Below are 25,447 nucleotides of genomic sequence, written 5' to 3' on the forward strand. Positions count from 1 at the left end.
AATGCGTACACGGTCCCTGCGCTAATTGCCAGATCAACCATACAGGCTTCTTTTTAGTATTATTGAGGATATTTCTATTTTTTGTCATTTTGCCGAAAGTTAATCTAAAGGTATTAACATAAGCTGTTTCAAAGTAAACCATTTAGTCTGTTTTAGTAGACAGAACTTTCTTGTTGGTCAGGGTCTCTCGGAATCAGTGAATTTACTTTAAAATAACCGCTGACTCAAGGAGTTGTGTTGGCAACTTAACCATAGGGACAGCGAGCTGCTGCGAAATTACAACTCAAGAACAAAGCTGCTATCACTGTATTAAGCGTTATGACTTGTGAAACATGGTGGTAAAAACCTGCTCCTATAAAGCTTAAGTTGCAGTTCCAGAGAAAATCTTGTGTTGTAACTTTTAATCAAAGACAATAGTAATTTTAAATGATGTTGTTTGTTGTTTTAAACCCTTGAATTTTAAGTGATGAACACATAATTTTTCCTCTCAATATTTAGGCATTTTCAAGCGAACAGGTGATGACAATTAAGAGGGCATTGTCTCGATGAACAACCAATTGTCAAAGCTAACGTAAAAAGTAAGTATGTCAATATAAATATGGATACGTGTGTAGTAATTTGAAATTTACCGCAAACTATCAGTGTTTACTTGGGTAGATGCTGTCCTTTTTCTAATTAACAGTGAAAATTAACGAATGAGGCCAGAGGTCTGCTACTTTTTGGACGATTTTAGTCTTCTGATTCAGAAACAATTATGCAGCACTTCTCTCGTATAATTTTCATGACTTCGTCTTGCTGGATAAATTGATGCTTGGAGTATATATATGCATATTAATAGCATATTTTTGGTGAAAACAAACAATTTACTACTAATATAAATGTCAACAGGGAGAAAAATTGTATTTTTTTCACATTTTATTTCCATTCAACGGCTTACATCAATTTAAAAACAATAAATAGGCTAAAAATTAATAATTGGCTATCAAGTTTACATTAGTAGCTTGCGTTATACTACAAGTGCTAAAAAAGAAAAATACGCAAGAAAAAAGACAACAAGAACAAAGGGCACACACACAAAAAATAAATGAATGAATAACTTCGTGATTACAAAGAGCGAAACAATCTAAATTATTTCATTGGTTACTTACGTATTTAGTCTATCTACATATTGATTTGATTTCTGGCCAGGGCTAAATATCCAATTTTTTTTTCAAAATAATACGTCATATTTATTTTACGTTCAGTTTCATATTTTTCAGCTATTTTGTTTTGATAACCTTTAATATTAGGATGTATTTGGCTTCTTCTGCAGTCCCACAAAAACAGCTTTCCAACAATAATAAAGTAATTTAGTCATTTAGTTGAAGGGCATTGCTTAGATATTACACCAAATATAACATTCTGCAAAGAAAGACGAACCTGTTGATTTGATAAAATTAAAGGCACCAGTAAGATTCAAAATCGTTCCAAAAGGTAAAGGACATGATACAAAGTTTCTGGTTCGGCCTCACAAAAAGTACAAACATCGTCTGTTCTGTAACCAATTTTGAATAATTTTTTATTTGTGTAGAGTATATTGTATGTTTTTTTTTTTTTTTTTTTTTTGCTTTCCAAAAGAGTGGTTTATATTGATGGGATGGGCGTAATTAGTTAGTTTGAACAAGAGAAGATAAGTACAATAATTCACAAGGAGATAAAATACATAGAGTGAAAACCGTTTCTTCTAAAAGCTCATTTATTCAAGTTTTGTAACAAACTTCTGACGGTCGTGAAATTTCTTAGTTGATGTTTTAGTCCTTGTACATCAATCCGTAGACATCTGTACACGATGTTCCTGCATTGTCCCCTTCAGTGAAGTCAAACAAATCTTCGCCGTACCACACTCGTAACTCAGCCATGTGATGCACACCATAGGCACTCTTTCCCATGAAGAAGATCAAGTATGGCGAGGACGAGTGGTAGCCTGGTAAAGCGTAATAATGCCTAGCCAAGGGCTGCGAGAAACGAGGCCCTACAACGTGATTTCGCTAGTCGGTGAGAAACGTTACCACATTCGCGTGATTTGGTCTACAGCCCCAAGGACTCCTATTTACTCCGTTACAACTAACGTAGCCAGATCGGTGTTTGAGCATGAAAGCCCAGATAAACGCATTCTTGCCTGGAGTAAACGCGCCGTAGGTGTTGCCGTGGGCGCCAAAACAAACAGGACTGGTGTTGAGTTTGACCCCAGGTCACCCATCCGCCACGACAACAGCAGACTACGAACATGGCACAAAATAGAACAAAGAAAACGCACTTGACTGTCATCTGTAGATTGCAATAAAGTACATCATTACTAAATTATAACAGATATGAAATGTGAAAGTGAAATGACTTCATCAACTTCTAAGGCACTATTCCACTGTGAGCGAAAATTTCGCCCAAAATAATCCGTGTTATAATTATCCAACTGCACTCTAGTTTGGATTGAAATGACTCGCGCTAGTAACGCATCAACCCCAGGTAAAGAGACTAGAGTCAAACTATGATCTACCTGTTTCGTAGTTTTTTTTTTTACAGGTTAGGCTGAGGTTAGCTGCTTTTCCCGATCGACTTCCTTAGTTCTCCGCAATGTGCGCAACACAAAAATTTCTGGAGTAAACAACAAATTCAGTTTCAAACTCTAATTTACATGCAACATCTCAACACGTACTGTACAGTTATTTTTACCAACCTTTTATGACTGGGTAAGTTCTCTCAATCAACAAGGTTAACTTGGAACTTTCAATAGGTCTTTAATTCTCGGCGATCGTCAGCTTTGGAAAACAATTAAGCAAGCTGCTTTGCTCTACATATCAGCTATCAATATAAACAGTTTTATTACTGGCCAGACCGATTATTTATTTTAATTCACATGAAAAATTGCGCGTTTGGATCATTGAAACCAGTCGGCCGATGTCTCGATCGCCTGTCTGAAAATTAAATCAAAACTGATCACCCCATAAATCGGTATTCGACCCGGCCAACAGATACTTTTTACGTTTCTATACCGCAAATGTTAATGTATCATACAAGAGACGAAAGTGGTCCGCCGTCTGACGAAAACCGCCAAAATGTCCCTAACTCTGAATACCCGTGAATCGTATAAATTACAAGATTTTTATTGGTATAGGTAATCATACGGTTTCGAGTTCAATTTGGAATTAATTTGCACGAGTGAGTTTTTCAAAAAGCTGAAATTGCACGAGCCGCTTCGGCGAGTGTAATTTCAGCTTTTTGAAAAACTCACAAGTGCAAATTAACTCCAAATTGAACGAGAAAAACCGTATGATTACTTATTAATAATATAAACATGAAAAAATTCGCGCGGAGGAAGTGCCGGAAGATCTTTCTTAAAGCCATTTTTTCTCCTTTGAGAAGACTTTTTTCAAAGTTTCAGCACAAAATTTTCGTCATCATTTTACGTGATGTCATTTTCTTAGAAAAGTTCCTATTTCTTTTCAGTCAATCATAATCCAGAATTTCGATGTGTAATTTGCACTGGTGTTACACTTTTTGCACTGATGTTACACTTTTTGCACTGTGTTACACTTGAACTGCACTGCTCTTAGCCAATCAGAATCGAGTAATTTTTTCATGTGTATTATTAGATCTGAAATAAACACAGCAAATGACATACTTAAACAATATCAAGTAACCGAAAACTTAATACATCATATCCACCAAGAAACACGAACACCGAGTAAACCACGTAGTCAATTACACAATTGTTAATCACATGCGGTCGATTACCGAAATTATACTAACACAAATCAAAGGAAACAACTTAAAGTAACAAAGCCTTAGAAAACGGAAAACACAAACTTTAAAACTGACTCACTTCGTGACGGATTCCAGAGTTCAATTAAACCGTGAAACCCCTAAAAACGGGAAAGCTATCCATATCGACACGTGTAAACTAAACTGAAAACGGATTCCTACCTCGAGCTGCTCAGATTGCAATGTCAATCAATGTAATCATGGTTTACAGAAAGTATAATATTTAACCATTAAAATCAATAATAAAACGTCACGCGAAATGTCACGCAAATCAAAGTTCTTCATCAAAACACTCTCCGCCCCGATGAGGGCGTTAGCTCTCATCTTCGCTTATGATGCTCTCCCGTACCCCTCTGCTGGGTACATTACAGCAATCTTAGTGATAAGCCTCTCATACTCTCCAGTCCGTTTCTGACCCAGTGCCATCCTCTCCGGGGTAGACACCGACTACTCGGCCAACATTCCAGGCTCTACGAAATGCACTTAACGTTTGCACGATCACAAAGTCATCAATTCGAACATTGCGTGTCTCCGCATGCCACTGTTTCCTTGACAGCAATGACGGGAAGACATCCTTGTCCAGTGGGTCCAAAACGAGTCGACTATTTTCTGGACAAATTCAACTCTGTGCCGGGGGTTCTGGGTGCGCCTGAATGGTCCTTATGAACCTGTAGATAATGCTCTTCCAAGTAACATATCATTAGGGCAAAGATATGAATCATGATCGGGGTTACTGGGGATTTGGCCAATTGGTCGCTAATTAACTAAATTTGCAACTTCAATAAGACACGTCTGTAGCTCCGGTGGGGTGAGTACTTGCTCGCCAATTGCTTTCTTTAAGCCTATCTTGCAACTCTTAGCGTTTTTTTGCAACACTTTTAGCCTTTTAGCATGATGCCTTTTAGTGTGATGCCTTTTAGCGTCAGTGATGCCTGTTTGCGTAATGACTATTTGTAGAATCGGCTTCTTGCCATTCAGCGTTGGATTGATGCATGTGCAATTTGGATGATTTGATATCAGTTACTAAGTGTTGAATTTTGTCATGCATAGATATACCTCCGTATCGATCTTCTCACTAGCAGGAGGAGACCCAAACGTATGAGCATTAGCTGAACCTCTCAACTCGCATTGGATTGCAGCAAGAACACCATTTCCTGTGCCACAATCGCTTGTTACTTTGACTGGACAACCTCCACATCCAGCTATACATTAAAGAAGCTTGGCCGGAACTTCAGGATTATTGTTTGAGCGTGCCAATTGTAGCCACATTATCTTTCTGCATGCTCCATCCATCAAATCAACCGTGAATAGGAAAACCGAAAGGTTTTAGTTTGTCATAACCGTCAATGTACTAACAATAATTTGGACCTGGTACACTGTACTTTCTCCTTCTGAGTCGTTTGCTTCTCCTCATTTCACCGAGCCCTCGGGATCGAGTTCTCTAACCACTCCTGCAGCTACTCGTCGAGGAACTTGAAGTCCTTCCAGGAGAAGAGTATGCCAAATTGATCTATATCCGCTCTTATAATCCATTAAATATTTTCGCTCGCGCGCGATTGGTCTAAACGCGTCACGTGACGGAATATTTCCCAGCTAAAACTGAGGAATATCCGAGATTAGTATCACCCAACTAGTGGACTTATACAAATCCTGCATTTTAATTGGCTACGCTACTAGAGAACAATTAGTAATAGTCCTCGAGTAGCGAAATTGGCGAAATCGAGCGTGACTAACGGTCTAATTGATAAATATTCCCCAATTTTCAAAGCTGCGCGTGTTGCGAAAAATATTTGAAGGATAATAAACACATATAGCCTCCATTTGACTTTGAAAATATGCTCGCATATTTGTCAGCGGACATGTTCCGAGAAGCGAACGGTTTTCCGAGAGCGTAGCTCGTGGAAAACTGTGAGCTTTTTATTGTTTATATCCAGCCGGGGCCGTCAAGTTCTTCAGCAACACGTCACCGTACTTGAGCTAAATCACAAGTAGGTAACTTTCTACCCAAGCTGTAGCTTTGTAAACGATATTTTAGTGTTGCTCACTCATTTGAATATCGTCCTGTTTGTCCAGCAGCTTGACAATACTTTGATACGTATATCCTGGATAAAACTAATACCCTATCAGAGATCGCTCCTCATCGATCGACACCTCATTCCCACACGAAGGGCAATAGTTGAAGTTGTTTTCGTGTTGAAATCCACAGTCTTGGTAACATGTGATTATCGTTGAAGCCATTGTCAGTCCTGGACTTGTTCGTTGCGAGAAAAACGCTCAGCTAACAATAATAACAGTGGAAATTAAATTACGACTTCTCCCGTTTTCACAGGAAAATACTAAAACCTCAAACGGCCTTCTTGTTACTAGGGGTGCAATGCAGCATTGGAAAAATATTGCAGGATAAATATTTGTGTAGTGAGAAGAATATTTTTGTACCGAGATAAATATTTTTGTACTGGGATAGATATTTTTGTATTGCGATAAATATTTTTGTACTGGGATAAATACAGGTAGCTAAGCACGCAACTGTAAAATGGCCTATTGGTCAAAATGTCTACTCCACAGATGCTTTGTTCGCTCCCTGGCTTTTCCGATCGCGGTTTAGCGGAGCAGTTTAGTGGTACAGAAAAGCCCCGGAATCGGAGGTAGATGGTCTCGATTGGGTTGCTGGAATCTAAGTAATCAGGTCAACTTTGGCGATTTCTCAACTATCAGTATATTTTGCAGACCTCAGAACTGACTATAAATGAAAAAGCGTCATTTTTCATTGGACAGTTTCAATCTTGGCCAATTTTCAACTGCTACTAACTTAAACCTCATTCAGACCCTCCAGGTAGTGCGAGGAGTTACTTAATTAAACTCATGGGTGACAAATTAATTTTGGCGCGAAATTTCAGCGTGAATATATAATTTCACATGTGAATGCACAAAATTGCCATGGCAACGTTTGGCGCGAAATTTCCCGATACAATAAACAAGTCAAGAGCCCACGATTTGAATGAGTTGTCACCCATGTTATTAAAAGATAATCAAATAGCATACACGAGAAATAGCCCAATTTCTACATTAAAATTCAGCCAAAAACATTAGACCTTAGCACAAGGCTCCGGGGAATAAATTCCACAAAAAGCCCTTTTCACGGTTATTTTTTCTCATTTACATTACAATATAATCCAATGTGGATGCGAGGCAATTTCGGGCTAAAACTACAAAATAGCCCGAAATTGCCTCACATACATGCTTGATTTTCTTGTAATGAAAATGAGTAAAGAAAACCAATTTTGATTACTCGTCACCATTTGATTAGTCGTGCGAACTAGACAAACCTCGAATGAATTTAAAGTGACCTCTATTCGTTTTGTTAATTCAGCACAGTCTTGTCAATAATTTAATCCAAAAAATACAACGTTCAAAATATCTCAATCTAGCACTAATCAAGTTCATATCTTATGATTTACAAACAATCGCTACACAAACCCTCGAAGAGTCTCCGGGGCGCTTTATTAGTTTAAAAGTGTTCCAGAGTTCAATAAAACAAGCGCCCATCACGATAAAAACAAGTACTCTTGCCATATTTTCACAAAACGATCAGTATACAAATCTAAACTGGCGTATCACAAAAGCGATGTTTTCTATAAAATGTTATACCTCGATAATTTGATTGGAAATTACTTAGCCATACTTAAAGTAGTCTCCAGTCTTCACTTGACGCGGATAAAGATCGCCGCGCGGTTTTATGTTTCCGCTTGCACAATTTGCAAGACTAGAGGAAGGAGTTATAACAAGAAAGAAGAAAATCAGAGGGGAGATACTATATTGGCGCAGGAGAGAAAATAAACGCGAACAATCGGGTGATTCCATAATAACAATAATTTAAACGCGAACAAACTTTCTGATGTACGAGTATGAAAACGTCCCTACAGGTTTAAAAGTGAAAAATTGACAAATCACATTTGAATTGAAGCGTCCGGCACAAAGTTTCGTAAAAACTCACAGAAGAGAGGAGATTGGAGGACACTCTCCCTCTTCCCTTTCCATTTTTCTGCATGGCGTTGTCTTCATGAAAATCACGTACGAATAAGGGCAGCAGTCCTTGCTCGGAGAATAACCAGTTGCCAATTAAATAAAATGGGCAACTTGACATAAAAATGTAACTCTTATCGTTGATAACGCAATGGTCAGTCAAAAATCAAAGGCTAGGGCACGTCACACAGTAGCGAGGTATATGAGCGATTTCGTGCACAAAGGGCCGAGAAGTGGAAACTTCACGCTCCTAAAGCGGTTTACCGCTGTTCAAGACAACGATGAGCTCACAGCAATCTACCACGACACTCCGCTGACCCACAGTAGCAGTGTAAAACTTTGCCTTTGACGCTGTCCACTTCGTACGCGTAGTCCCAGGTTAGCTCGGTTCCAGCTGCAACGTTTCTGGAGAGGAACGGGAAGAAAGAAGTTAATTTACATGATGACGCGATCAAATTAGACTTTAGCAGACTTTTTTCTCGAAGAGCGAGAAGATATAGACGCGAGATTTTACAAATGACCCTGGACGTGTACCAACATGGCTGTTCCAGTTGGTTTGTACGGTGACAAAAACAAGGTACTTTCCACTTCCCTATGAAAAGTATAGGTAATCGTATCCGTGCGAGTGCAATTTATTATTTGCACTTCGAGTGATATTTGAGAATTCCCTCAAAACTGCACGAGCCTTCAGGTGAGTCCAATTTGGAAGGATCTTCAAACATCACGAGTAGTGTATATCCTTTACTGGTCGAGCTTTCATACGATTGTCATTTATTATATGACTGAGAAAATTTCGAACACACCACCATTAACTTACACTGCAGTACGAGGTAAAAATCATCGATAAATGGCCAATCAGCCTCTCAGCCAATCACAATGAGGTATATTTCTTAGTCATATAATAACAATCAAAACAACATGGACTAAAATAACCTCCATGTCCACAGTCACTTACTGTTGAGTGAAGAACGCCACCCAAGGAAATCGGAGGTCATGAGTGTCTACAAACACATTCTGGACAAACAGGTTTGGCGAGCAGCTATGCTGTTGAAGCAAACACAAAACTGGTTTATCAAACAGGTTTGGCGGGCAGTCGTGCTGTCCAGTCGCAATGAAAACTTGCTTAGTTTCGTACATTAAAGAGATGACACATTTTTTTCGACGACGAACGCGTGGAAAATGGAAAACAATCGAATTCTCTTTTAGAGGGTAGACAGCAAATAACAGTATAGGATTTAGAAAGTGTTAGAAAACAAACAGTCGACACGTATCTCCACAAAGTATTAAATTGAAAGAACTAAGGTTAACCAAACAAAGCAGTAAACAACACATTATTTCATGAAAAACAGTAAGTTAACAAACTCACATTTAAATATCGCCCACAGTTCCCGTAAGCCTTTGCGTCGATGACGTAGCAATGCTCTTCTCCAAACATCAACCTCGTGCTCAGTCTCTTGCTGCTAGCAGAGGACTGGCGTGACAGAGAGGGGCGTGAGGGCGAGGGAGTGTTGGGTGAGGCTTTTATCGAAGGACTGGTGCTAGTGGGTTGAGAACGAGAGTAGTGAATCTTGGGCTTGTTAGCTGAAAAAACAAAAAAGAGAAAATCCGGCACCACAAAAGTTACTAACTTAAAGAAATTTCTACAATGCAGAGCTATTCTAAGGATGTTTACTTGGGTAACTTAGGGTTAGGGTTAGGGTTTTTGAAAACAAAACTTCAGTTTGTTCGTCTTTATCTTCTTAATCTTACAGTGGATTCAGGTTGAGAGTTAAACGCTCTCAGGTGTCTCAGGTCGTTGTAATGGTTGATAGCGTTGCAAAGCAAAAAGTCCGACAAAACTTGGAGTTCTGTCCAGGAAAAAAAAGGCGTGTTCACTAAATAATAAACAGCGATTCCACAAATCGGCTGGGAAAATCATTGACGACGTCTCGCGCCCTCTTTAAAAGCATGAATCACAGCATTTCTTCGATCAGAAGATGAAGATTTTTCTGGCAGGTGAGAGTGACTACTCTTGGTTATGGCCCACACTTGGAAACGTTCCAACGCGCCTTTTCCGAGACAGAATGTTGTCATCCCCGCAATGTCATTCCCACAATGCATCCTCCCAGATCCAAGATGGCGGACGACTTGAGAGGGGATGAAAAGTCGCTTTTGAAAGGACGAAATGGTGGTATTACATGTTGCGTCTCCACACGGTTTAATAATTCAAGGAGAAACGCTGAGTTTAATTATATTTTCCCGAAAGAGCCTGCATTGTGAGAGAAGTGGATAGAATATATCGAGAGACGAGGCACCCAGTATGTTCTGCACGCTTTGCAGGTGGGAAGAAAAGCTACGTGAATAATGTAGAAACCGTATTTGCTGACTGTGCATTTGAATTGTTGCTGTAGATATAATTAAGTGTGAGTTCCGAAACCAGCAGATTTCAGAGGGCAAGCCTCCGTCCGCACTGTCCGCTTTCTTGGACTGGACTTGATGAATACATCTGCCATGCAAGCGCGCCTCGTAGAGGGAAAGGACCGTTGGTGTCATTATATGGATTTTGAAATTAAAAACAAGGTGAAACTTCTAAGAACAAAATAGTCAAAGACCTCAGACTTCAGTTCAAAGATAAAGGACAAATCAGACAAATGAATCTTACTTTTTAACTTTTTCGCCGGCGGCTTTGACACCCCAGTGCTTCGTTTAGAGCTTCCGGTTGAAATCTCCGACTTCCGGTCTAAAGACTCGGGCTTTGAAACGTCCGAACGTAAACTAGACGGCGAAGGCGGAAAAGAATCCATGTTTTCTGTCTCTGGAGATGAAGGCTCCGATATAGGTTCAACCCGAATACCCAAAGCATTTTCTACGCTGGGGGATTTTTCAGTCGAACTTTTGTCGACATCATCCGCAATCGACTGGTCTAAGTCCATTGGCGTCGGCCCATCCGTTCCATTCACACTAGAGTCCGAAGAAGACGGATGAGCCGTGAGAACGCGTTTAGTTAACCGTGAAATCATGTCCTCTAGCGTGTTTGAAACCCGACGAGTGGGATTCATTTTAGTTAATACAGGCGGTTCGTCCGCCACTGTCGTGTTCTTCGCAGCCAGTTTAGAGAGATCTTCTGCGGAGATGAGAGAAGGCGCAGAATCCGAATCCTCAACCGGTTTTGCAGCGCTCTCTGATTTATCCTGTTTATCAGGTTTTTCTGGTTCGACCGGTTCGGGTGTAACCCTTCCATGTTTGATATGAGGCTGGAGATCTGTTTTCTGAGAAGCTGAAATTAAGTCTCTATCTTTGAATGTTGAAATTCCTTCAACATCAGCTTCTGTATCGCTCGTTAACACAATAATTTTCATATCGTTTCCTCCTGCAGAATAAGCAGGTCTGCCCTTGTGTGTATCGTCCTTGTCCGTTATAATCCTCGCCGTATCTGCCTCGTTGTCTACTGGTATGTCCTGGGAGGTGTTGTCCCGCATTTTCTGGCAAAACGACTCGTCGACTTCATCGAAATCAAAGTCACTGCTCTGACTGATGTTCTTTTCTTCGTCATCTACGAAAAAAGCAATAAAGTTACACATTTAGGCATTATTTCACCACAACAGGATAATTATAAAGAAAGCTTTCCCTTTGTCCACTAGATTCCCTCAATAACTCGCCATTTGCCACAGCCATTTCACTGTCATTTCTTCGTCTCTCAACCCAAACACTGAGTCTGGATTTCAAGCCTAATTTTATACACTTACATAAAAACAGGCAAAATAAAGTTAAGATGTCTTGCCACGGCATATGCTTACTAGCCAGTCTCCGATGCCATTAGCACGTATCTGGAGTTCAGTGCCCCAATCACCAGACCACTGCGCCCCACTAACGTGATATTTCACAATTAGATTATGAGCTTGATATTTCCATGGGCACCCTCGTCAACTAACACGCATAGAAATCGAGAGTGAATAATCTAATTATTTTAGTATAAATCTACTAGGCGTTCAGAATTATATCTAAATTCTCTTCGCAGACACTTTGAAAACGAAAAGAAGAGGCCGCCATTTTGTTAACAAGCGCACACTGCTGGGCTACTCGAATGGATAGTGAGTAGCGCAGCCAATCAGAGAACGGCATTCCTGATAGAACGCTAGTAGATTTATATTAAATATCTACAGAAATGCAAGCAAAGCAGCATTAATTTCCAAGTTGTTTATGAGTTCAATTTCCATACTATAAACTCGAATAGTAAGATAAGGAGCCAAAAGCTCCTAGGAAACCTCATCCGTTCCCCCCCATCGTTAAACGACACCACATGACTCTAAAAACAACAGAAACAAGGTTGAATTTTCGCCGAGGTATTTACCTCTCAACTGCTTAACACTCTCCGCATCTTTCACATCTTTTTCATCCCTTTTTACTACAGCTTCTTTTGTCATCACGACGGTTTCCGCGCCTGACTGGACACTAATCTTTCCAGTCCCTTCACCCGTCATCTTTTTCAAAAAGGCGGCTGCAAGCTTCTGGTCGTCATGGTTACGCTTTAATGCTATGTAACACCTAGAAGGCAAATATTAGTAAAATGCAATGCAAGTCAGCGGATTTGGATGTAGAAAAAGATGTAGTTCGTTTACAAAATGTAAACAGAACTAAATGCTGCAAGATTAAAATCGTTTAAACTAATCGTGGGAGAAATTAATGTAATAAACGATTTTGCCTTATTTAGTTTAAAATAAGCTTTTATCTCTTTAATCGCGGCTGGCGCTAGGACGGGGTTGAAACATGCCCTCATACAACATTTCACTTTCAACTTCTCTCCAGCTCGAATGCAAACTTGGTACCACTTAACGACCCTACAAACGCCTGTTTTTTCGCTGTTCTCAAATTATTGAAAAGTTTCTCCTCTGCAAAGAAAGACAAACTTCTAACTGAAGAAAGCGTTTGTTAATAGAACGTGTGTCACTATCGCGATAACAATCCTGCGGCTTATATTTGGTGGGCTTGATATTATTTTCGAGAGGGTGACACTCGCTATCGAAAGGAATTTCCGTTTCGAAAATATTTGAGGTTAGATTTGGAAGGGATTAGTTTGCGTATGGAAAATTAACAGTATGTGGATATCGCCGGCGGGTTACTCTCGCCTGGATTTTACGGTATGGACAGATATCTGTCACGACTAGAAAGGCGTTTCTTGGCGAACGATTATGTTCGTAGTAGTCTCTGAGGCACACTACGCCGGAGGAATTTGAAAACGTAACAATCACCGGCCATTTTGGACTTGTGTTTGAGGAAAACTCGGTCTGGGAAATCACATGATTCCCGTGATGCCATCGTTTTCGAAAAGCTATATTTTCAATTGTTTTCCGTCCACACTGAAACGCAAAGCCGGCGTTTCAAATTCCTCAGATTTGAAGAGCGTTTTCGAAAAGTTCCGTTTTCGTTACGGATTAGTGCGGACGATAAGGCCTAACCGTAGAAATAAAGTTGCGTTTTCAAATTCCTCCGGCGTGGACGGAGAGGCGAACGTGACACAACAAATATCTGTCAAGAAATGGTTCTGGAGACTATATTTAATAAATACGAAAATTAAACTTGCCATTTTTCATCCGCAAGGTGTGATAAACAGTGAGCTTTAGACTCTCTTTCAACCATCAACGTTTCCTCTCCTTGTACACCGCTGTCGTGGATATTAAACGCAAATAAATCGTGTTTACAATATGGAACTCAGTTTCAGGAGTTGCTTTCACAAATGAGCCTCTGAGAGCGGCAAAAGAGAACTGACTACACAATCACCGAGCATTCTGGAATTCCTTTTGATGTAATTATTACAAACCATGTGTAGTTCTAACCACCGAAGGAAAAAAATGTGCTGACTTAGCAAATGCTACCAGATAAACGAGTCAGAAATGGCGCGGGTAACTATGAAAACAAGGACTCTTTAACGGCAAGATAAAAGTAATATAGAATACGAAACGAAAGAAAACTAAAGAAAAGAAAAGAAAACAAGAGACCAACAAAAGAAAATTTTTCCTACCGTTTTCTCTTTTCGCTTTTCCTTCCAGATCTCTGTGGAATAAAAAAAAGCACAATACTTTGATCATTTTCTGATCAATAAGGCTTGTTTGCTAATTGCCTTTAAAAAGAGGTTGAGAACATTTTCTTTTCAGTTCTTCAAGGCCCAATGTTTCAGTTAGACAAAACCAACCTTCATCAGGGACTTTGAATAAAATCTGATTCAAACATACTTTACTCTAATAACCCCAGAGGCCGGTTATCCGTGAGTGCTAGGTTCAAAACAGACATTTAACTTGAACACAGTTAACAGAGGGCAATGGTTATGACACCCTACTAAGATCTTTGCTCTAGGTTTTTGCTCGCTTTTTCGGCCTTGACCGTGCACAAAACACAATAGTTGTGTACTTTTCACTGAGGAACAAACCAATAGCAACGTTTCAGTTACGTAATTCATACATAGTGTTTGAGCGCAAAACAGAAGATTGTGCACGACCGTGGACCTTGATATCTTTGTTTGCTCCTTTGATGTAAGCCTAAAGGAGGGTTTATTAACCACTCCCCTCTATTAACCTCTGAAGAAGGAATTTGATCCCAAACCTGCATCTCGTCAGTTTTAACAGCAGAAACACTCTTACCTTTCGCTTGTTTCTCCTGGATGATTTGTGGCTGTTATGTTCACTATCACCGTGCCTCGAGTTTCGGCCTGAACTGTAACTCTCCTCACTCAATAGGGAATCCACTTCCGAAGATTCATCTTCTGATAACGAACTGCAATTAAAATGATAACAATACGAGCAACAAGATTACTTTCAAAAAAGGACAAGTAACTAGGATAAGACTTATTCAAAATTTCAAAATCATTCCCTGGTTAAAATAACCAGAGAAGCGTTTAATTAAGATTACTTTGTTACCGTCTTTAGTGCAGAGTGCACTATTGGGATGGTTTTGGGGGCGGCTGTTAGCTAAACCGCTAAGTTAGGCCTAGTTCACACTTGGGGCATAACGACATAGTTACATAAACACAACGACATAAGAAGGACGTTGTGTCGTTATGTTTGCAGTGTGAACATCCTGACATAATGGCATGATAGCAACATAACAGTATGAACATACCGACATAAGGAAAAAACCTGATCTTTCCCTTATGTCTTTATGTTGATGTCCACATTACCAACATAAGCGTTTATGTCGTTATGTCGTTTCTGTCGCTACTGCGAACCAGGCCGTACTAACGAGCCAAGGTGTAAATTTTAATGTTGTTGTAATTAATTAATTCCTACTAATGCGGTAATGTTTTGGATACTTTCGCCATTCGCACGTCAATTCCTACTAATCTGGTAATTACATGGATGGACGGATGGATGGATGGATGGATGGATGGATGGATGGATGGATGGATGGATGGATGGATGGAATGGATGGGATGGATGGGATGGATGGATGGATGGATGGATGGATGGATGGATGGATGGATGGATGGATGGATGGATGGATGGATGGATGGATGGATGGATGGATGGATGGATGGATGAATGAATAAATGAATGTCACTCAAATAATAAGTCTCTCGGCAAGAATGTGGTAGGGCTGGGGGTGGGCCAGGTAACTGTGCGCACTACGTAAACCGAATTGCACCAACGCTTCTCTCTCCCTAGCATCACAAAATTACATCTCTGGTTCGGAAAACCCCGTGCTGTCGTTGTTGAGTACAGTGAAGGCTCTTACCTTTCGCCGCTATTTCCTGAAGCACTGGCTGAAGAACTGCTGTCGGCGCCCAGCGTCTGATAAATAACACTGTCATCTTCCTCAAGGTCCGACACATTGGACTCGTAGCCTTCCTTGGCTTTTTCCACGACCTCTGTAATAACAATCCAACAGATTACAAAGTTCACTAGGAGCTCTTTATAGAAGATTTCACTCGAGGAGCAATAGGGGACTTTAGCACGCCCGTTTTTGAGACGCGGACGGTAGCCGGAAGTGAGCTACTTTCACTTTTAACTTGTCCTCACACAGCCATATTCACATTGCTAAGTATCTTTTCTTCATTAGAGATGAGTAGTATAAAAAATCTGGGAGACAATACGGTCCTAGCATGCGAAATCTTCTCTTCCGGTTGCCGTCCGCGTCTCAAAAACGCGCGTGCTAAAGCTCCCTAATGTCAACGTCATGAGGAGCAATGTCAAGGCATTCTTTTTTAACTTGAACATTGCCTTAAAAATGTGTATACTCTTTTTCTTTGGACATTGCCTTCAAAAAGGATTTTCTTGTTTTAGAAATTTGGACATTGCCTTCATTTTTTTTCCTTCAAAATTGGATATTGCCTTGAAAAACAAAAAACAGAAATATGCAACTAACTGGATTCACAAGTTGAAAAATTCACTTTACCTCTTTCAAGATTCGCTATTTAAGGCATGAAGGCTTCAGGCCTATTATACTCACTATGACGTAAGCAGTTAGCATTATGTGACACTACGTTAATTTATGCAAGAGTGTCATTGGTTCTCCTCTGTTGTAGCCTCACCTTTACGTCTACATTGGGACTTGGATTGAATACATTCTACTCACCGATATGGTCCAACTCCGCAAGATACTCGTCTCCAAAATCTCTTCCCTCCTGCCAACAAGAAGGGGAAAAAGGTTTAACAACCAGCGCCAGCAAGTAAATTATCTTTATTGGTCTCTTCCTTATAAGTGATGCTTTGGAGGATCGAAAAAAACTTTAAGTTGAGGGCATTCTCAAACAATCGCTTAATAATATTTAAAAAGTGCGAAAACGAAAAAAGAAGAGACAAAACAAGCAAGCAAACAAACGAAAATCAAGGTCATGGTTAACCAAACCGAAAGACGAATGCCTAGCACTGGAGAATATCTTGAAGAATTGCAAACCGTGCTTTTCAAATCGTAATAGGAATACGGAAATTGATGTCATGTTGTCACCACTTACTTACATCTCCTTTGAAACCTTTTTTCTCCTCTTATAAATCCAAAGCGAAATATTTCTTTTCTGTTTATGTAGTCCCCCAGTCTTACGGATATCTCACGTTTAAAAAATATAAGCATTTTTAAGACAGAGTGAAATGAAATCACGGATTCCAACCTTGTTAGCCATGTCCTCGTTCAGAATTTGCCCAGCATACGTACAGACGAAGGTTCCCATAGGAATGTCATCCAGAGATCGCAGTCCCCATCCCCTGAAAAACCAAACGCGCAAAACAGTAAGCACAAGAGTAAACACAAGAGTAAACAATCAAACAACAAACAGCAAACAATGTGACGAGGAAAAGTAAATAATCTGTTTTGATGGCATCCATAAACACAAGAACGATCGATAGAATTGTTCCAAACAAAGTCACATGCATCTTTCTCTGAGATCTTCTTATACAGGGCTGCGAGGAGTTTCTCTTCAGTCAAGCCTGGTTTCCTTATATACCTGTTTTCTGTCTTGAAGACTTGCAATCGTAGCTGGATGCCGTTTTGTACTACTCGGTTGAAACACTGGCTTCCGCACGCGCAGTTCTGATTGCACTCGTAAATCCTGAGAGGAAATAATATACCAGGTAATAACAGTTAGAGACAAATAGCATTTGTTTTAGGTCTTTCCAGAATGAGCTCGGAAGTGCGGGAAAAATGGCGTGGCTCAAATCACGTGATTAGTCTGAAAACATGCATCGCATTTCTGATTGGTTACTGCACGACTGCTCGTGTGGTTACATCAGTCACTGACGAAGATACCTCCAGTTTTCTAACACTTGCGTTGATTCAAATAAGACAGAGATAAAAACAAGCTCCACTTATTTAATAATAACACTGTGCATTAAAAAGGCATTATTCCGTTAAGTCATGGGAGTGATTTATAATTTTTCTCTCTGAAAAGAAGCATTCGCTACAAATTGCTACAGAAACCACCGACTGGAAAAACCGCCGTCACTTTTTTCCCCACACAGCGATGTAACGAAGGGCTCCTGCGCAGTTTCCTTCAAAACTAAACCGCACATTCCACAGCTTTTGCGCCTCTCATTTTGCTCAGTTTTCACCGTACTTTTTACAACGTTGTTTTTTCCTACAAACCTCTCGAACATTACGTTAAGACAATTCAAACACCGAGAGGTGTTGAGCTTTCGCGGTTGACAGCTCACTCACCCTGTTTGCACACCTTCCCTGAGCCTGCGATACTCATAGCCAATGGTGGGATCCTCTTTGCCTCCAACTGCAGCAGATGCCTGGATGGTCAACTGCGCGCATGAGCACTTGGACTTATCCTTTATTTGGTCAAGAATAGTATTTACACAAATTAGTAGCTAAGAACGAATGTGTTCAATTGTGTTATTGTGTTGAATGAAAAATGTTCGTACTTGCGTCGTTATTGAAGTTTATAAAGTTAATACTTTGCTATACATAAATGCATGTTTTGTGTACCACTTTTTGCAAAACAGACCTCAGAACGCCAGTAAGAACAACACTTAGATCGGATTAGCTAAACATAGTCACAGATGGCTTAAACTCTGTTACTTGCCGTTGATATTAGGATTAATTTCAACCGCTCATTGAGTCCTGTGTCAGTTCGTCTTTCCCAAACAGTGTATGGTAATTAAGCCTTAGCTGATGTTAGTTCCGATATTAGTTTCTGTGAACGTAAACAAGACTGACCCTCACAGGGCTTAAAAGGAGGTCCTCATCGGTCCGGCTAAATTAAGGTACGCATTTCATTACCGGGAAAGTTCCTGCCTTTTATCTGGTTCGCTTCCGATTTCTCTGTTGTGTCGATGGTGACAAGAATCAAGGAAAGAGTTACCAAGGAATTATTTTCATGGAAATTAATATTTTGATTATGGAAAGCGTAAAAAGACAAGTCACCTGACAGTTGTCCGTGCAGTCACAACACGCCAAGAAGCCTGGGTCCAGAACCATGTTCACTCCATCAGCTAGAATTCGTCTGGAGACGTAGTCGATTGGTGGAGGAAAACACGTATCCACTTCATTGACAACCTGACAAGTGTCAATCAACATAACAAATGACCAATCAGGCTAGGTATTGTTAGAAGAATGCAAACATTGATTGTATTCAAGTTTTAGCATGCAATGTCACATGTAAAGACGCAGACATCTAATTTTTAACGCGATTTTCAAACCTAATAGCTTGATTTTGTCCAGCAGTACTAGGAAAATGAACATTTCGACAAACTTGACGAAATCAGGATGACATTTTCCAGTGTGACCCAAGTTTGAAAATACCTACCGAGATTTGAACGGCTTCTGCACCGCGCGATATGTCAGGACATATGGGTTCCTACGGGAAAACAAAACATAACAAAATTACGCGTTTATAACGGGTCTCAGTAAAAGGAACACAAGAAGTCTGGTCATAGTCATACTTTTGCACCTTTTGCTTCATTTTATTCCGATTCTGAATTGAAAATCAAAAATACACTTGCTGTCAGAAGAAAATCAGAATTTATTCCTAGCGTGAAAAATGCAACAATCATTCTTAGCATTAAAAATTGCACAGTTTATTCCTAGCATAATGAAAAAAGAAAACAACGACAACATCAGGGTTACTTTAAGGAGCAGGGATGGCGCAGTGGTGAGAACGCTCGCCCCCCACCAATGTGTCCCGGGTTCGATTCCGGTCTGGTGCCATATGTGTGTTGAGTTTTGTTGTTGGTTCTCGCCTTACTTCGAGGGTTTTTCTACGGGTTCTCCGCTTTTCCTCCCAGCGCAAAACCAACATCTCTAAATTCCAATTCCACCGGGATAGAGGATCCGCGTGAAAACCAGGTAAGGCTGATATGGCTTCCTCTCTAACTATTGTAATTTGTTTGTTCTGAGCTTACTACCCAATTGTATTGTACATCTACTACATGTAGTTGTGAGTGGTTGAATGCTGTTTGCCAGCTGTAGAGATCAGCTTTGCGACTAATTTGCTTTTAGTTTTATATGACAGACCTAAACATAGACAAACAGCTACTACACAACGCTCACCACATCTCGGAAGACAGTATCTTGACAAGAGATATCCGGATCAAATGTGAACTGATCTATGGACACATTGTCAGCTTCTGTTATCGTCACTGAAGGCAAAAAAAAAAAAAAAAATTCTGAATGAATACTTGTCAGAAATGTCACATTGTCTTTAAATAACAAACCCTTCAGTATCTCCACCAAAATAGTGAAAGGTTTGAGGCTTCCAGCAATGATAGAGGGCAAAAAAGTAAGCAAATCATAAAAATTGCTACAAGAATATAATGACTGCAAGGGAAAACGTCCTACTTACAGTAACTAGCCACCTCCAACATAGACCTCTGAAAACAAAAATAAAATAAAAGTATACAAAGCAGAAATCAGGACTGTAGTTAGCATCATAAGATTTCCAACAACGGTGTGTTTTTCAAACAATTTTCAACTGGTATGTCCGGGATCGCGCCCTGGCCGGGGACATTGAGTTGTGTTCTTGGGCAAGAAGACACTTTACTGTCACAGTGCATCTCTCCACCCAGGTGCGTAACTGGGTACCGGAGAATTTCATACTAGGGGTAGCCTTACGATGGACTAGCTGTAGTACCCCATTCAGGGGGGAGAGGAAATATTCCAGGTCGCTTCATGCTGCAGAAACCAGGATAAACTCCGGCCTGATGGGCCCCTTGGCTAGTAGGCAAACTTTAAGGCAACTCATCCGTAACTTACCAGCCTTTTGTTGCACGGAGTACGGTAATAGACAGTCTTTTTGTTGCCAGGGTGACGCTGAGCAATTTCTCTGCGAGAAGAACAAACAAACATTCATCAGTAACAAAAATGACAAAATATCAGCCATGTTCACATTGCTAGAAAGATATTGATGGTTCAGTTTTGACTACACTACTCAGCAGATTTCTGTTATTCCTATCTTTTACAGCAGGAGTTTTAAGTTTACAGCTTCACGAACTGAACTTTCCAACTACAGCTCACTGTGAGTTTACTAGTCAAGGCAGCGAGTTGAAGTTGGTGAATTTTGATCACTGAGTTAACGCCTTTTCTTTTCTCCCGTTTCACAAGGCTAAGTTTCCCAGATAAAATGAAGTAACTTTAACTTCAACCTGAACAGGTTCGTCCAAACATAAATACTGATGATCGAAAAAGAACCAAAAGGATATTTTAGATATATCCACAGCGTAAAAATCGAGTATTCAATTAGTTACGCCTATTCCCTTCTATATAAGGTATGCGTGACGGATAGAAGCCAATGTAAACTTCACAGTAGACTCGTAGCCCGCTTCGCTCGGCCAGCTATTTTACCCTGAAACTCATGAGTTCAACTTGCAGCAAGTCTAACTTCACAGGTCAGGTTTGAACAGGCGGAAGAGCAATGTGAACAGTGATACAAAGAAAAAGGAATTAGAGTAGTAAAATTATTTTATTATATAACTCAAAGAAATATAACCTTTTCCACTTCAACAGTAGAGGGATCGATCTCGGATTGTGCTTCACGCTTTCTCCTTCTTTTAAACTTAACGGTGGATTGCACGAGTTGTTGCATTTGTGAGGCCCTGCAATAGAACCAAACGGTTAACAAACTGTACAATTTACTTTTCTGCTCAAATGGTCCCCGTCTCGAAGGAGCCCGCGGTTTTTAGACGGAGCAATACTTAGCTGAGCAACGCTGCCGAGTTGGATTCGGGAATGACTGCATGAAAGAAACAAGGGGTGGGGTGAAAGATGATAGAACCTTATTTTGCGTTGCAGGGCCACATTTCTATGTCATTTTGTTTTCAAGTCTTACCCAATAGGACTGGAGGAAATTGTTGAGGACAATTTCCCTGATGGCTTCGACAAAGTTCACGCGTCAACACTGAGTTAATATTGAGATCAAGAGAAAATGGGGGTTAGCCCTTTACATTCTCCTAACTAACAACTTACAGCACGCTTGCTTTAAAGTGAAGAGAATTTACATATTGACACTACTTTCCAATTGTTTCACCTTTAGGAGCTGGTTTGCTTAGCACAGGCAGCCCAGGAGTCTCACACTGTCCCCCAGAAAAGTTGCCCGCATCGTTCTGTTTCAGTCTTTCTTCGATCAGCGATGCCACGTCCTGTTTCCTCCGGTTGTTAGTTGGGAATTGGAAGGCTGGGACTCGATTATAGCCCGTGCTTCTGACGTCACGTCGGTTCGCTCGTAACCATGGAGCTTCCCACGTCTGAAACAAGAGGACAGTTTAAAGATCGAATGCTACTGTAGTTGTTCACTCACCCCATGATTTTTTATCTCGAGCGGGATTTTCGTTTACATAGGGTTGTGAGATTTCGTAACCAAGTATGAAAAGAAGAAGGAGCATATGTAACAAGGATTTTACGTTATCAAAAAACAAAACAGAACAAAAAATCAACAATCGAATTATATTGCAAATGGCGATAGTATATCAGTATTGCAGTGTAAGAAGTGTTAATTAGTATTGTAAGCAACATGAGTTATCGTACTGCACTGTAAGTAGTGTTAATTAGCATTGTTGGTAGCGTAAGTGACCGTATTGTATTGTAAGTAGTGTATGCACTGCTTTGTAAGTGATACACGTAGTGTAAGCCTTAGCATTGTAAGTGAAGGAATTAATCATATTGAATAAGAAGTATTATAAGTAATGTAAGTATATGTATTAGCCTTGTAAGTAGTGTAAGTAGCTGCTTAAGTATCGTAACCAGTGTGTGTAACAATGATTAAACAACAACAACAACAACAACAAGACGGAAATGAGTTACATAATTTACGAGACCTTTCCTACACATTCTGTTAAAAATCCCAAATCACCCGTTGCCATCCGCCTAGGCAACTGCCGACTGGCATAACCTGAGTGTTCAAAAATATTGAATAACGCTCGCCTTAAGTTGCTGTCCTCACAAGAGATTTAAACACATCAGGAGGCCAATCAGAGTAGGGCATTATATCTTGAAAGAACTTAGTAGTATTATAATTGTTGGGGTAAATAATGATGGCAAAAGTAATGTGTTTGCTCGAAATAATTGACGAAACCCGTGGCAGCAATTTAAATTTCTGTAGTAGCACTAGACACCAGACATCAATAATCTTAAGAAAAGTGATCATACGTTTTGAGTGTATACATGTTAAGGTTGTATGGATTCCAGTCAGTGTGATAAATATACCATGATATGGAATATTGACGGGAAATTAAAGCATGAAACGATAAAAAGCGAATAACGATTGTAAAAAAAAAAAGAAGGAAAACCGATATAAGCTAAGCGAACAATAAAAGTCAAAAGCAAGGTAGTAAATCGATATGATAAATTTGTTATTTTGTCGAGCAAGAATTTTTCCTATCCTTCAAATAACACCTCCTTGACTTTGAGATGGAAGCGCGCAGAGGTTGCTGTCAATGAATAGAAATCAATCTTCTCAAACTCATTATTATCAAAGGAAATCTAACCTTGACGGTATTTCAATCAGCATAGATGTTTGCGATTTCATTTCTCGGTTTTCGCCTTAGTTTTAGTTTCAATTGACAGGTTATATCGCTCGAAAACACTCGAGACCGTGTTTAACCACATTTCTAAACACCTCGACGTTCGTCAAAAACACTCCGCTGCGCGTCGTATTTTGAACTCTATTCTCGGTTGTTTGAAAATGTTTTAGGGCACGGTTTTTGTGTTTGAAACATTTCGTCCTACTTCAAGACGTGGCCGATTACCTTTGAGGTGTTCAAAGACATGAATACTTGTCAGATGATCAGAAAGTGTATATAATAAACGTGTGTATTAAAATAGAGCATTGGTACATTACGGGACATAACGTGAGGCGTCCGTTACGGAATCAAGCCCGTTTTCATGCTAAAGAACGTAAAGTACTAACATTGTAAAGTTCATCCAGGATCGACTCATCCATGCTAGGACCTAAATGCTGAAAATTAAAGTTAAAAGCATGAAGAGGTAAAAGAATATTAACCGTTGGGTCAAACTTTCATTTTCTGTTCTTGGCAGGTACAAGAACAGAGCAGTCACTCACAACAATTTATACGCGCCCGTTCTACCATAGTTTATCGGAAAACAATTAGTGCAAGCTTCGACAGCTTTCGTGAAAAAAGAGTGGTGCTATGATTTTTACATCAACTTCGACAAGGTGAAAACAAAAAGGGAGACTTCAAAATATCACCAACATACCGATAACAGTAAATTGCGAACAGTTATTACAACTATCTAACTGAACATGCACGCTTGATGAACAAATAAAAAGCAAACTTTTCAACCTTTTGAGGCTATGTATAAAACCATGCAGTTTAACAAATTGACGCCAGTTTATCATGTGTCTGTCCTGTTACTGATCATGAATGTCATAACATTGCCAAAGTAGCTGTGGATCCGCAGACTACTTTGACAATGTTATGACAAAATTCATTGTCAATAACAGGGCGGACGCATTGAAAACTGCTGTCAATTTGTTTTTTTACGATAACAAATTGTCAAATTGTCCGCTCTCGCTCGTTGACGTATCACACAAACTACAAATTCATGTGTCTGTCCGCTTATTGACAATGAAAATTAGCCAACGAGCGCGCGAGAATTTCTGCAGTTCCGTAAAAAAGGGTTTCGTTACTTATACTTTTTGTTTAACGAACAAATGCACGTTCAGAGCGATATACAAAACCAAAAGATTCCAAATGAGCTCAAAGCCACCTAAAGAGGCCATTTTCATCCTGTATACATTATGCAACACGGCAAATTTAACATACAACTGGGCTATTTTTAAATAACCTAGTTGGTCAGAAGCTTAGAAGCTTCTGAATAATTTAATGCCAAAAGTGCGAAGGCACTTATTCCGGTCAGGGGAGGGGACGTAATTGAAACAATCATTACACATGTCACACAACGGAGCTTTCTCCTTAAAACAAAATTAGAACAGTCAAAAAACAGACGAAAAAAGAAGGTGGCTCTGAAACGCTTTGGTAGACACGGGCAGATCTAAATTATGGCGAGCACTGTCTTGTGAAGACGGTCTTTCGTTAAATGATCAGATCGTCAATTCTCTCGTCATGTATTATCAAAGCTGTTATGGCACAGTAAAGAGAAGTCAGATGGTGTGTATAATAGGATTAGCACAATTCAATAGACTCGCTCCTTTAGCGAGAAGCCATGTGGCTCTATAGATAGGCGTGTCAACTTTACTATATTGCCACCCTATTGTTACTTCAATGGGCTCCATTTTGATTTTTCAGAGGCACACCTTCAACAGCTGAAACTTCAAAAAGTGCCCCTGAAAAAGATACACACAGATTTGCGATCTGCTATCCGAAAAAGTAGCATCTGAATCTAATTGAATTATAGGCAGCTGTACTTGCAGGAAAGAGTAATGGAAGAGAAAACATTTAACAATTTAAAGTTCTTACCTCATTCTTGTGCGCTGTCAGAGAATCCATGATCTGATCTGGCACTGTAGGAATGTGAAGCATCGTCGCCGTACCATCTCCATCTAAGTCAATCACTTCAATGCCATTAGGTCTTTGTAAATGATCTTTCGGAATGACTGTTAGATAAAAGATCACAGGATACTGAATAAAGACATACGAGCGTTCTCAATCGAGAAAAAAAAAACTACTAGCCATCACAGTTTAGCGTTGAAACCTTATTTCTCCCTAATAATTACAGAATCCGATGATACACAGGAAAGGAAAAA

The 25,447-nt window shown here is 39.9% G+C and overlaps 1 protein-coding gene and 1 pseudogene across 4 annotated transcripts in view; both read right to left on the bottom strand.

Annotated features, from left to right (window-relative positions):
* Positions 1-897: 897 nt before the first annotated feature.
* Positions 898-2,228, bottom strand: LOC145490435 (uncharacterized; annotated as a pseudogene).
* Positions 2,229-7,148: 4,920 nt separating this feature from the next.
* LOC145490921 (histone-lysine N-methyltransferase SETDB1-like) overlaps positions 7,149-25,447 on the bottom strand; it is a 43,692-nt gene continuing 25,393 nt past the window's right edge. For 3 of the 4 annotated variants that reach the window (XM_081470037.1, XM_081470034.1, XM_081470033.1), the window contains 22 exons: positions 25,161-25,297; positions 23,630-23,677; positions 21,752-21,968; positions 21,215-21,320; positions 20,482-20,551; positions 20,072-20,099; positions 19,780-19,868; positions 19,037-19,087; positions 18,655-18,786; positions 17,941-18,059; positions 17,231-17,335; positions 16,898-16,991; positions 16,366-16,414; positions 15,526-15,658; positions 14,436-14,568; positions 13,820-13,851; positions 13,382-13,462; positions 12,152-12,345; positions 10,463-11,353; positions 9,188-9,402; positions 8,777-8,865; positions 7,149-8,226 (listed from right to left, as the gene is read on the bottom strand). In XM_081470037.1, coding sequence (XP_081326163.1) covers positions 8,109-8,226; positions 8,777-8,865; positions 9,188-9,402; positions 10,463-11,353; positions 12,152-12,345; positions 13,382-13,462; positions 13,820-13,851; positions 14,436-14,568; positions 15,526-15,658; positions 16,366-16,414; positions 16,898-16,991; positions 17,231-17,335; positions 17,941-18,059; positions 18,655-18,786; positions 19,037-19,087; positions 19,780-19,868; positions 20,072-20,099; positions 20,482-20,551; positions 21,215-21,320; positions 21,752-21,968; positions 23,630-23,677; positions 25,161-25,297 — 3,131 coding nt within the window. In that variant the 3' untranslated portion in view covers positions 7,149-8,108. The remainder of the gene's footprint in view (positions 8,227-8,776; positions 8,866-9,187; positions 9,403-10,462; positions 11,354-12,151; positions 12,346-13,381; positions 13,463-13,819; positions 13,852-14,435; positions 14,569-15,525; positions 15,659-16,365; positions 16,415-16,897; positions 16,992-17,230; positions 17,336-17,940; positions 18,060-18,654; positions 18,787-19,036; positions 19,088-19,779; positions 19,869-20,071; positions 20,100-20,481; positions 20,552-21,214; positions 21,321-21,751; positions 21,969-23,629; positions 23,678-25,160; positions 25,298-25,447) is intronic. The other variant, XM_081470036.1, reaches the window with a different exon arrangement.

The sequence above is a fragment of the Orbicella franksi genome, chromosome 6 (genome assembly GCF_964199315.1).
Source record: "Orbicella franksi chromosome 6, jaOrbFran1.1, whole genome shotgun sequence".
Taxonomy (NCBI): domain Eukaryota; kingdom Metazoa; phylum Cnidaria; class Anthozoa; order Scleractinia; family Merulinidae; genus Orbicella; species Orbicella franksi.